The 12,009-nt window shown below is 40.9% G+C and overlaps 1 protein-coding gene and 1 non-coding gene across 2 annotated transcripts in view; both read right to left on the reverse strand.

Moving 5' to 3' along the window:
• Window positions 1-217: 217 nt before the first annotated feature.
• LOC138035813 (KH homology domain-containing protein 4-like) overlaps window positions 218-12,009 on the reverse strand; it is a 30,906-nt gene continuing 19,114 nt past the window's right edge. The window contains exons 14-21 of the mRNA XM_068882272.1: window positions 10,966-11,091; window positions 9,824-9,896; window positions 7,481-7,650; window positions 6,674-6,711; window positions 6,133-6,205; window positions 5,302-5,358; window positions 4,150-4,348; window positions 218-3,493 (exon numbers count right to left, since the gene is read on the reverse strand). Coding sequence (XP_068738373.1) covers window positions 3,255-3,493; window positions 4,150-4,348; window positions 5,302-5,358; window positions 6,133-6,205; window positions 6,674-6,711; window positions 7,481-7,650; window positions 9,824-9,896; window positions 10,966-11,091 — 975 coding nt within the window. The 3' untranslated portion in view covers window positions 218-3,254. The remainder of the gene's footprint in view (window positions 3,494-4,149; window positions 4,349-5,301; window positions 5,359-6,132; window positions 6,206-6,673; window positions 6,712-7,480; window positions 7,651-9,823; window positions 9,897-10,965; window positions 11,092-12,009) is intronic.
• On the reverse strand, window positions 5,526-5,598 carry Trnak-uuu (transfer RNA lysine (anticodon UUU)). Its single transcript has one exon. It is a non-coding gene; the product is annotated as a tRNA-Lys (tRNA).

A 12,009-nucleotide genomic window follows, 5' to 3' on the forward strand; every position in this document is an offset into this window, starting at 1 on the left:
ATGAAGTATAATTCCGGTTAGAATCACTCTTTGAATTTAATGGATCAAAAGATACATCCGAACTTCGAAATTTGAGTTCAACAGTGGCTATGCACAATAACGGCACCGCGAAACCAAAAGGCAGTTTGGCAACGGCAACACCGTAAAACGAAAGGAAAACATGCACTTAAGTAACCATTGGCACCAGTATCTGAGACTGAAGAAAAAGATTCAAGAACCTCTCGAATCAAAACCGAAGCTCTTTATTAATACTTAATAGAGTTGACCCAAAATATCTCAGAGCGGCATTCTGACGGAAAGGAACGCTGCTTCCGTTGTCCCGAGAAACCTGCGCAAAACACGCAGATGAGAAATATATATTCATACCCTGTCACCCTTTATTATCCGTACAGAGTCTAAAAGGATTCAGCGACTTCCCGGTGCATAAAGGGAAGAAAGGAAATATTCTCCCTCCTTTCCAAAGGCCCTTGCGCGTGTCAATTTCGTGGTGCATAGAAAAAAGAGAAAGGAAACGGAACGAATCTGTAAGAGATCTTACTGTAACACATTCAAGTCCCAATCCAATCAAACCCATAAATCTTACACATTTTTTCACTCTTACATTGCGTCTGCCTCTCCCCTCCACACACTAAGGGTGCGTTCGATTGACCCTATTCCGGAATTGGAATACGTGGAGTCATGATTTAAAACGTATGTCTGGCGTTTTGAGGCAACAAGAATAATAAAGGTATGGTTAAAATAGCATTTTAGCAGGTGTTTGATAATCTTAAAAACGGAGCATTTCAAACTGTACGGGTCCGAAAAAAAGGTAAGGAATGGTCTGAATAGGGAATTAATGTTAGGAGCGCTTCTTTTTATTCATTTTTATTAAAATCACTTTAAATTACGGCTCACAACGGGTTTCTGCCTCATTATAAGTTTCCAGAAAGACTGAATTTTGTTTCGTAGCACGCTGTTTTGAATTTTCCACGTTTAATCATCAAAAACTAACTTGGAAGGAATTCTTAACTGATTGTGACCAGGGGCCTGTTTCTGGAACCCTATAAATGGGAATCATTTGCGGTCCTGGTATCATTTGCGGACCCGTACAAAACTTCTACTCCATGTATTCCTATTCCAGAATACGGTCACTCGAACGCACCCTAAGAGTAGGCCCCTTGGTCCCAGAGACACGCTCTCCTTTAAAGATCTACTTGTGTTTACGTTTCGTGAAACTCCAATCCCACTTACGTATTATTATTATTATTATTATTATTATTATTATTATTATTATCCACTCAACTTTAGACCTCCAAACGCAGAATAAATATGACCACATAAGTAACCGTGCCACAAGGAAAGTGTTCAACATCGCCAACAAAATAAACCTGAACACATCGATTGATTTATTCATAATCATTTCCTGTGGATAAAATTCATGCTCATTCACAGTTACAAAATTCGATAAAGGCAACAAAAATATTTTAGAACCACGTGTAAGGGCCGATTTACACGGTACGACTTTGTCGCATGCGACAACGGCTTACGACAGGCCCACGACATGATTTCAATTATTGTGTACGTCAGAAAAAATGTCGTAGCATTTTAAAACATGTTTTAAAACGCTGCGACAATCGTAAGTCATGTCGTAGGCCTGTCGTAAGCTTATCGCATGCGACAAAATCGTATCGTGTAAATCGGCCCTAAGGGCCGATTTACACGAGACGATTTTGACGCATGCGACAAGCTCACGACAGGCCTACGACATGACTTTACGATTGTCGCAGCGTTTTAAAACATGTTTTAAAATGCTACGACATTCTCCTGACGTACACAACAATCGTAAATCATGTCGTGGGCCTGTCGTAAGCCGTTGTCGCGTGCGACAAAATTGTACCGTGTAAATCGGCCCTAAGAGTGGCATCTGTAAAACAAGGATGCCGTCTTTTCTAACAAGTGAATCAGGCTTCCCAAAACAAGTTCCCGCCCTACCTTTGCAAGATCGATCTCGAGTGGGAATACGAATATAGAATCCGCTTTGTAACTATCCTTAGCCCTTGGTGGGTAGGACATTTGTCAAATGAATTTCCTAAGATTGATACCTTTTCAACTTCCTTACCACGTTAGCTAAGACCATCGCTGAGACACTTCCCGACTCCGAACATGGGAAGAAACAAAATCTCCGCCCACCCCCCCCCCCCCCCCCCCCCCAACCCAAACTTGGACATTCTTTTACAATGGCCACCACCTTCAAGTAAACTAGCTTTTTTTCAGATAGTGGATTTCAAAAACCGAACCAATGGAAAAAAAAATCATGCGATTTCCTTACAACAAATGCGTATGTGGGTGAAGAAAACAGAGTTGATAAAAAGGCGAAGCCAAGTTCGATAGCCATTTTGGAGGGAATGATCTGAACGAAGCAGTACGGTACCGCACATCACTGTATTGAAAGCCATAACTTTCTCATGTAATCTTTATTCTTGTGGTCTTGAAGTTTTGTCTTGATGTACTGTGGCAAGTGTAGTGAGGCTTTATGTGACGAGGTTTGACGGTTACGTGTGGTGTTTCCATCATGATGAGTTGAGGTCTTCTTTTGACGTGCTGTGCTTATAATCGCAAAGGGAGAAACTTGACGTCACAGCGCGTCAAAAGAAGACCTCTACACACATCATGATGAAAACACAACACGTAACGATTAAACGACAAAACCTTACGGTCACCACATAATAACAAAACCACGCCACAAGACAAAACGTCAAGACCAAAAGAATAAAGATTACATAAAAAAGTTATTGCCTCCTGTGTCATTGGGTCGGATTCAATAAACAAGACTTTAACAACAATCTCGTTCCCATGGTCCCTCTTCTACCCACACTAGAGAAGACATGAATGGGGTGAAGGAAACAAACGACAATTACTATAACTAGTGCTTGTCCAAGTCACTGGAGGAGGGCCCAGAAATCACGGACAACTACGATACGTTCCCGAGTTATTAATTCCAAAGAGATGGGTGGAAGAAGAATTTAAAAAAAGGGGGGAGAGTGAGTGCGTGGCTCACGCAGCGAACCGAAGCACGGCGCAAGTCAATGACCAACTATCTGTCTGTCTGTCTGTTCAAAGCTCTATCATATCGTCTTACTGGCTCCCTAACTGACTGACCCATTAACCATAATAGATTCCAAAGATTTCCTGACAGTGAGACCTACTACTTGTCCGACGGAAAAAGTAAAGAGAATTGTCAACAAGAAACTCCTACACTGCAAGCTACTCTATTCCTATCGCCTGACAGCCCAAAATGGCAGCCTCCCTGCAAGCTGACTGTCGCTGCTATCTCTGTTTGGAGAGGGCGACTGCTTATCTTCAGGAGAAGTGCTTCCTTCCTCATCGGACGAATCATCCTCACCATACGCTACTAACGACGCTACACTCGAGGATTTCAACGCTACGTTATCTTCCGTTTTCGACTTCTTTTTGGCAGCTTGTTCTTGGGACACTGCAGGAGCCTCTCGTTTCCCTGTTGTTATAAAGAAGGCACACCAAAACGATACAAAATAACAGGGAAGAGACAAAATAGGCCAAAACACAAGCGTTTAAAAGTTACCATCATCACAGAGTCCACAGGATTCACATGAAAAGAGAACAAAAGTCAAATTAGTACAGATAATCTTAAACTTGAACAGGGGAAATGCCCTAGTGTGGAATAGTGTTTTCTGAGAGTGCCCACTTCTTAATTTAATGTATCGACGAAATAACAGGCTGACTATAGACCATCCGTAAATTCCAGGGTTAACTCCGCATCTTAGAAATTAGCGTAGAATTTTTTAGCCATAACAAGCTGGACAGAATAGTGTAAGTCGAGTTGCTTAACACAATCTACAGAGAAGACCAGGCGCTCTGGGGTGGGTTAGAGATGAAGTTCATTCCCTTAAGACAAGACCATGATTCTATTAACAGGGGTTGTCTTTAGGTTCCACATATATATTGGGTAAACAAGTGGAAGGAGAGGTGAGGAGGTTGAACGTCTCTTCGATATTTTCTTCCAATATCATGACCTAATGAAAGTGAGGACATTTTACATGTGCTGTAAATGGCTTCTTAAGAGCTTTTTGGCCAGGATTGTGGCCCGAGTGGACCAACTGACAAAACTAAAGCACAAATTAACGATCATACCTGGAGGTCGAATGCGGATTGGAGCCATTGGCGGAGGCATAAAGTCTTTGGGAGGCAGAGGAGCAGCAAACTCAGGTTCTTTAGCTCTGAGTCTAGCAGGTGGCAATGCAGACGGTGGGGGCATACCATCTCTGTGCGGCCTTTCTCTTTCTTGCTGTGAACCTTCCTGACCTAGGGTAGGATTTAAGATGGACGACTCCTAGAAGAAAGGCATCAATCAGCAGGCAAAGGAAAGAAAGAACAGACATGTTAGCAAAAACTCAAACTGTTCACCTCATTTAGGGCGGAAAAGAGCAATAGCAAGTGAAACGAGGCAAATTCTAACCACTATTTTTCATCTTAACGGAACCAAAGAGGCCGATACAGAATGTTCTTTCAACATGAAGGGGGGGGGGGGGGGGGTGTTGTTACACATACTCCTTTGGTCAATAAAGCCTCGTTTTCACTAGCGCACGACGCAGAGACAAAGATTCACTAGTTCCATGTTCTCTCTTACAACGCAGCGCGGCGAGTGGAGTCTGGAACGGGTCTTTTTCATTGAACGAACATCATTGCTTGTGTTGTCCTTGCCTTACGTCCCGTTTTCACTCAACGCAAGCATAAACGCAAACACAAGGAAAAGGAAACATTTTGATCCTTGCGCTTCGGCTTGCGTCAGGCCCGTTTTCACGGTGAAATAAGCCCTCTTGTGCTTGCATTTATGTTTGCGCTTGTGCTTGCGTCGCTGGTGAAAACCAGACTTATATGGGCACAATTGAACTAGAGAATGGAAAAGACACGAGAGTCCCGCGGTGTGCTGAAAGAGTTTACTTTTTGCGAGTTTCTAGCGTGATTGTTTTCAGGAGCAGAGGTTTGGACACTGCCAAAGTGGGATAGTCGGCAAATCGAATCTAAATTCCCGTAGATAAAAATAAAGGCTACTTGGCCGACACAGATAGCAATATAATTGCTCGTTTACTTGTACACATCTAGAAATTAAATCCCACGCAAAATCGCTTCTTGAACCGATAACGGATGAGGAAGGAAGGAATAATTAAAACAATCTGCAATATAATATATATAAACCGCATATAAAAATCCATAGCCCGCTATTTCACGACTAAATCAAGGACATTTAGTATTCCTGGAAATAAGAAAGGAAGCCCTCAGCACCTGATGGCGTAAGCTGCTGGGTGTTTGATCCGGTGAGGGAGAACCTTTGACTGGAATCTAAAGTGGTGTTTGAACAAATGTTATCAAGTAAAAGGGAAAGAAAAAAGAAAACAGCAAGACGTTAGCACCTCAAAACACAATATCCATCAACACCCATTTTACAATGACAATCTATCTTCCTATTGGCTCACACATTTGTTAATACCACTACACTATTGTTTGCCAACCCCCAGTGGGGCTTGAACCCACCACCTTTGGACCAAAGGTCCAATGCTCTACCGACTGAGCTATGGGAGTCAGTTCAGTCCAGGGTGAGCTTACATAAGGGCTACGAAAATCTTGAGGTGGATTACTTAAACGGAGTTTACTGCAGCCGGTGCTAGGAGAATCCGCCTTCCATGCCAATCATAAAGGCTATCCATTGTCGAAATCAGTGCTGAGATGGCAAGGAAGAAAGGGGAAACGTTCTTGAGTAAAAATGATTGTTGTGAACCGAGATCTTGGTTAGACGTTTAATTAAATAACTGACCCTTTAATTCATATCCAAGAAGCGAAACTCATTTTCCACGAGGGGTCAAATACACGCGTAAACGTACGTAAGAAAGACCGTGTGAGGCGACAGAATGCTGGAAATCATCGGAGGTTGAGAATTGAATAATGATAAAACGAATAAACAAGCTTAACAGTGTGTACTCGCCCTAATAAAAACGAAAAAAACGCTACTTTGGATCGTGGTGTTCATTAAAAAAAGTGCAACACATGCGACCGGTAACCAAACCTTAAGTACCGCCCTTCATTCAGTGTAAACTCATTCTCAAAAGCTGATCGCACCTTTTCTTTGAACTTCCTTCGGGGCTGCTGTTCTTCTAAATGTGATGATCCTCGTTGAGAATGGGCTTGGGAACTAATAATATAAGAAAAGAAAAATATTGTTTAATGCATATCTGACGGGTTTGTTTTCTAATTAGTAACTGGTGGTTGTGTGTGGTGGTTATATGTCGCAAAAATGCGGCATCAAACGAATTGATTGAGGTAAATTGCTAATTACTACCGCTCGAAACGTTAGCTCCCAAATGTCAACTTTTTTTAAGGAAAGGGGAATGTAACCGAAACTGTTTCAATAGACCACTTTCATAAATGGCGACCACTTTTACATTCTTTCGTATTTATGTTAATTAGACATGCTGCCCTCTTTTTGAAACAAATATTCTTTTGAAATTTGCTCGTCGTAGCGAGGCTAGAAAGGCTTATTAGCATTAAAACAAAAGAATATCTTATATTTGACCGCCATTATGAAAGAGGCTATTACCCTATTCTAGGATACTATTCACTCGAGCATTCCTACAAATTTCGGGACATTAGACCTACTTACCTCTCTTTGGAAGAAGGTTCATTTTCTACATGTGGAGGCTTACATGTGTCCAAAAAAGAAAGAAAGGATTCGTTAGAAAAGACTGAGTGGGCTAAAAATATACGTGTTTACGGATACTTATATAGGGCTATCGAAATGCCGGGTTTATTACCATAGAGAATCTGAATGACAACACTAAAATGGAAGGAACATATCACGCATAACCAGTAAGTTGCACGATTGTCATTAAAGAAGCATAACAAATTGAAGGCGCTTTAACAGGATTGGAAAAACCTGATTTGTTGGGCTTACGACTTCTGTGAAAAAGAAGTTAATGAAATCAAAGGAAATGGAAAAAGAAGGGAACTTTATCTGGTCTTCTAGCGCTGGAGCACTAATTGGTGACATTGTAAACTGAAATCAACAAATTAACGCAAATCAAATGAAATGTTGGTTTTTTAAAGGGGAGGGGAAAACGGGAGTACCGGCAGAAACACCTCTCAGAGTAGAGTGGAGAACCAACAAACTCAATCCACATATGACGCCGAGTCTGGGAATCGAACCCGAGCCACATTGAGGCGAGTGCTCTCACCACTACGCCAGCCCCGCACCCCGGGACGGAGGGAATGATCCTCAAACGTAGTCACCAAACCAATTGCCATGAAAGAGGGCTGACAAAAGTTAAAAAAAATCAAACTTTGCTTAAATGTTCATCATTTCTTCACTCCATCAACCCATTCATTTATTTTACTTGGTTCTGCCCAAACTGGATACATCTGTTGGTTGTGAAATTGTGGCTGTACTCGAGTCTTACTCAATGGCACTTACCTTGAGAAATGAAGGAGGTGGTGGCTGTGAGGGGCCCTCTGGATAGGGACCTGGTGGGGGCCGTCTATCTCTAGGAGCTCCTTGGTCACGAGGGCCAGGAGGATAGCCATGATATGGAGCTGGCCCTCTTGGAGGCATGTGAGGGGGCAGCTGGTCAGGGTATCCAGCGACTGCAGGAGTGATAAAGGGACAATTACCAGATAGATACAATATTTGTCTCAGATCTGTATGGTTACTTCGTATGGCACTAAAAAAATGGGAGCTATTGTACACGTAGGAAAAGAGTTTTCGAACTAACTTTGCAATGTTCATTCCCTTTCAAATATAATTAATAATGTAAGGAGGCATGTACCAGAAACCCATAAGGGTTGAAACGTGTAACGCGCGTTCACAGCTTCCGAATATTTAGTGCGAACTGATTGGTTGAATGTTTCAGTGCTAAGTACCATATTTGGAAACCCCTCGCTCTTGTTGTTCCAAATATGGTACTTAGCAAATTGAATTTTCAAAAGCTCGTTTCCCAGCACACAAGGGGCCGTTACACGTTTCAACCCTTATGGGTTTCTGATAATATCCAAATTTCCGAATTGTTGTTCTGTATTAGGATTTACAAAGTGTGGCCCTCACCCTCCCACAGGCATTTCCAAATTGTAAAAAAATGCTACAGTACTAAAAAATATAAACCCCGGATAGTTGTTCCGTTTTTCTGTATTCTTCAAATTAAAGGAGTGGAGGCAGACGGTATAAATCTATTAAATCTATTAAATCTCACTCCAAGGGGTCAATGGGCTAAAGTACAATTCTTTTATAAGGTAACAAATTAATTTATCACTTGGCTGAAACTGTTATCAATTAAGTCATTATAAGTAATTTGTCAACTTATAGACCCTATGCAAAAATAGCTGCCTTTAAATTATTCTTTTGTTCATATTCAAAATAGCCCAACTAACCTCGTTTTTGAGACAAAAATTCTAAAGAATTTGTTCTCCTGAACGAGCTCAGTTGGGCTATTTTGAATATAAACAAAAGAATAATTTAAAGGCAGTCATTTTTGCATCGGGTCTATGACATGACCCAAAAAGCATCTGCACAAACAATTCTGCAGTTTACCAAAGAAACCGAGTATTTATCCAAAATTAATACTTCAGTTTAACAAATTCGACCCAGAATCGAAAACAGCATCAATGAAGTAAGATGTAATAAGACTGCAAAGGGCAACGTCGATCGCAAGAGAGAGAGAGCAAATCTGCCGCGGAAAATACTCCTCTTTAATGCCTGCATGCTTGAATTCTGCTGATAACTTTCCACCACTTCTCTCATGGCGGCATTACTGGGTCATATGCACATTAATGCCATACTTTAGTTGTGGGGCCCGAATTGCAGAATAGGCTACTTTCGAATTGTGCAGCAACAAAAGAACAGAGTCGAGGTTCAGGGGAATAATTTGCATTTTCCTTTGTTCTGAACAATACAAAATGCTAATTATTCCCCTGAACCTCGACTCTGTTCTTTTGTTGCTGCACAATAGGCCATTTCCGAGTTCATGTCGGCCTCCTTTTGAAAGCGAGTCTTAGTGCGAAGTTTTTCTTATGATAATTAGTTTTCATTCATATGTAAAGTAGAACTAATTACCATCACAAAAACTTCGCACATAGACTCGCTTTGAAGTGGAGGCAGACATGAACTCGGAAATGGCCTATTCGAAACTAGCCTATTATCTTGGAGTTTCAAAGTTAATTTATAGGAAACTACGCTCTTTGAATTACCGGGGAAACAGAATCACGAAGTGCACTTCAACTTCATGGAAATCAATCTTGCATGTGTTTTCCTTCCAAGAACTGGAATCATGATACCTCATGTTCTTCGATATCCGCTTTTCTTAACTGTTTACCAGCAATTAGGGGGACGCATCGGAATAAAGTGACTGAATTCATTGTGTTCTTGCGTTTAACCGTTTGAGCTGGTCGTTTACGGTTTTACTTCAATCGTAACATTCTTCGCAGAACGTTTACTTTTTCCACAGCAAATGTTTAACGTTAAAAGATAACCATAAGGGACTTGTTCTACCGTTTAACAATGTTTGGTAACCGATTCAGTAAGCCGTGAAAGTTTGAATTGGACGGCTTTTTTTTTCACGTTTAGCGGCCGTTTATTTTTTTTACCGTTTATTGAAAAAGCGCCAGTGTACGTTTTCCCTTTTACGGTCACGTTAATTTTTCTCATCCTCTTTTTATGCAGTACAGCCTTTCATTGCTCAAAGGGACCAGAGGGATCAGCTACTTACACGGATTCCTTTCTCGTGGATAGTTAATACAACAAAGTACTACCAACAATGACTCCTACCTGGAGGCGGTGGAGGGCGATATTGACGAGGGAGTACATGAAGAGGACCATGGTGTGCTGGGGCGGGTGGAGGCTAAGGAAAAAAAAGGAGATACCCTGTAAAACGTGCATGCATTCACCATCTCATCAATTGACATTATCACAGATAGTCACAAAGTCCCGAAACTGCACATGACCGTATTAAGTTGTTTAATGGCCAGCATGTACACATGTAGATATCACGAGTCACATGTTGCTCAGTGGAATGTACAATACATTTGGTTATTATACCGTGTGATTTTATTTTTATCTTTGTTAACCCCATATTCAGAGGTTTCAATAACGTTTTCCATAAGCGGCACCCAGTAATGGATGTGATCGCAGGGAGAACTCAGACACAAGAGCCTGCTTGTAGGCTAAGCAAACGGTGGTAAAAGGCCCAATAAGCGGCGGTACACCGCCAGTAACCGGCTTAAATTCAAACCCCTGCATATCGAAAGTAATTAGCGAATTGCTTTGGTTTTGCATTTTTTCACTCGGTGATTGGTTCAAAGTTCTCGCGCCACTTTTTCAACCAATCAGAAGTGAAACCAAAACCAATCGCGGCTCAAGCGTGCACATTTTCCCGCGCTTTGTGTCGGCTACGCGTTTTGATTGGTTTACTGATTTGTCTACGTCCCTTTTGATTAGCCAAAGTAATTGCTTTGGTTTTGGTTTTACGACACTCGATTGAAACTCGCTCTATTACATACATGTCCTTAAAATCTTCCTATTATATACAGGACTGAAGCATCAGGAGAGAGATGGATGCCAATTTCGAGAGACCACATTACACCTGTATGTTTGCAATCTATTGAATTACATGTCAATATTAATTTGTCAATGTTACGGAGCCTAACGTTGCAGTCTAATACATGTAATTGGGAATAAAAGTGTTGACAAAAAGTGAGGTTTTATCCATTTTAAAGTTGCCTTGATCAACCACAATACCAGTAATAATTCATAATCACTGCAGTACAAAGTTCTTTCTTCTTGTACTGGTTATTTTTTTTGTTTGAAAATTGGGACCCTGGAATGACAAAAATAACATTAATCCTATCTCTACTTCTACTTTTTAATCGTTCATTCAGAAATCCTTTTCCTTTTAAATAAAGCTTTAATACCTGGTTTGGAGGTGGAACAGCATGGGAAGGGTTGCTGTACATGTATCCAGGTCCAGGGGGGTGCTGGGTGGTCTGAGGATACCCATTCCCATGGGAGGGTGGGTGAGGATATCCATAAAGTGGAGGCTGTGGAATGAAAGCAATCTAAGATTTAATTTGCCATGCGCAGAAGGGGCATAAAAAATCCTTGCAACAGCATCCCTGGATTACAATGTAATTTGTTGACAATACAAAGACTTGTCCATTTTTGTGAACTCTTGAAAAACATCACTCGCGAATACCCATAAACTTCAAATTTACAAAAAATAGAGTAATTTCTTACAGTAACCAAATTTGAGAATTATTCAGTATCACAGCTAATGCACATGCCCTGCAATTTATACTACAAGCTGTACACATACACGATGCAATAAGCTCTCTTGTTTAACTTTATTTCAAAATTACACCATTGATTTATTTCATCCCAGTAGGATTGAAAATTTCTCATCTGACTAATGTTTGTGGGCCATTTCTGGCAACAGACATGAGAAGGAAAAGAGGCTACATTTCAATTTTACTTAGCTTTTATTAACCGAGCAGGAGGTCTGTATGGGAGAATCTTGATCGAGGTTGCGAGTACAGAGTGACGGCAGTGAGGTCTGTACACACGACCGAGGGCAAGATTCTCCCATACAGACTGACTAGGTTCGATTAATAAGATGTTTATTATATGGCAAACAAGAACAATTTTATTTGTTTAATGTAACTGGTTTCTACTAACTGACATTTTGCTTGTGAATGGCGATGAGTTGAACTTAATTCTGCCAAAGTTTGCTCGTCCTTTTTTCTCATCTTTTTGGCACTTAAATAAATATTGGTAGAAGAAAATACTCAATATTTTGGAATTTGTTTGCAACTTTTTCACCGCAAAACATTACTTGTCTAGATGCCAGTCTAGAGGGAAAAATTCATGAATTTGGTAGTTTCCTGCCCTTGTAAGACAGAGCCAATATAATAATATGGATTATTAGATGTAGGTGGGGTGCCCGTGGCATCCATTTTATA

This window comes from Montipora capricornis, unplaced genomic scaffold (genome assembly GCF_036669925.1).
Source record: "Montipora capricornis isolate CH-2021 unplaced genomic scaffold, ASM3666992v2 scaffold_432, whole genome shotgun sequence".
Lineage (NCBI taxonomy): Eukaryota > Metazoa > Cnidaria > Anthozoa > Scleractinia > Acroporidae > Montipora > Montipora capricornis.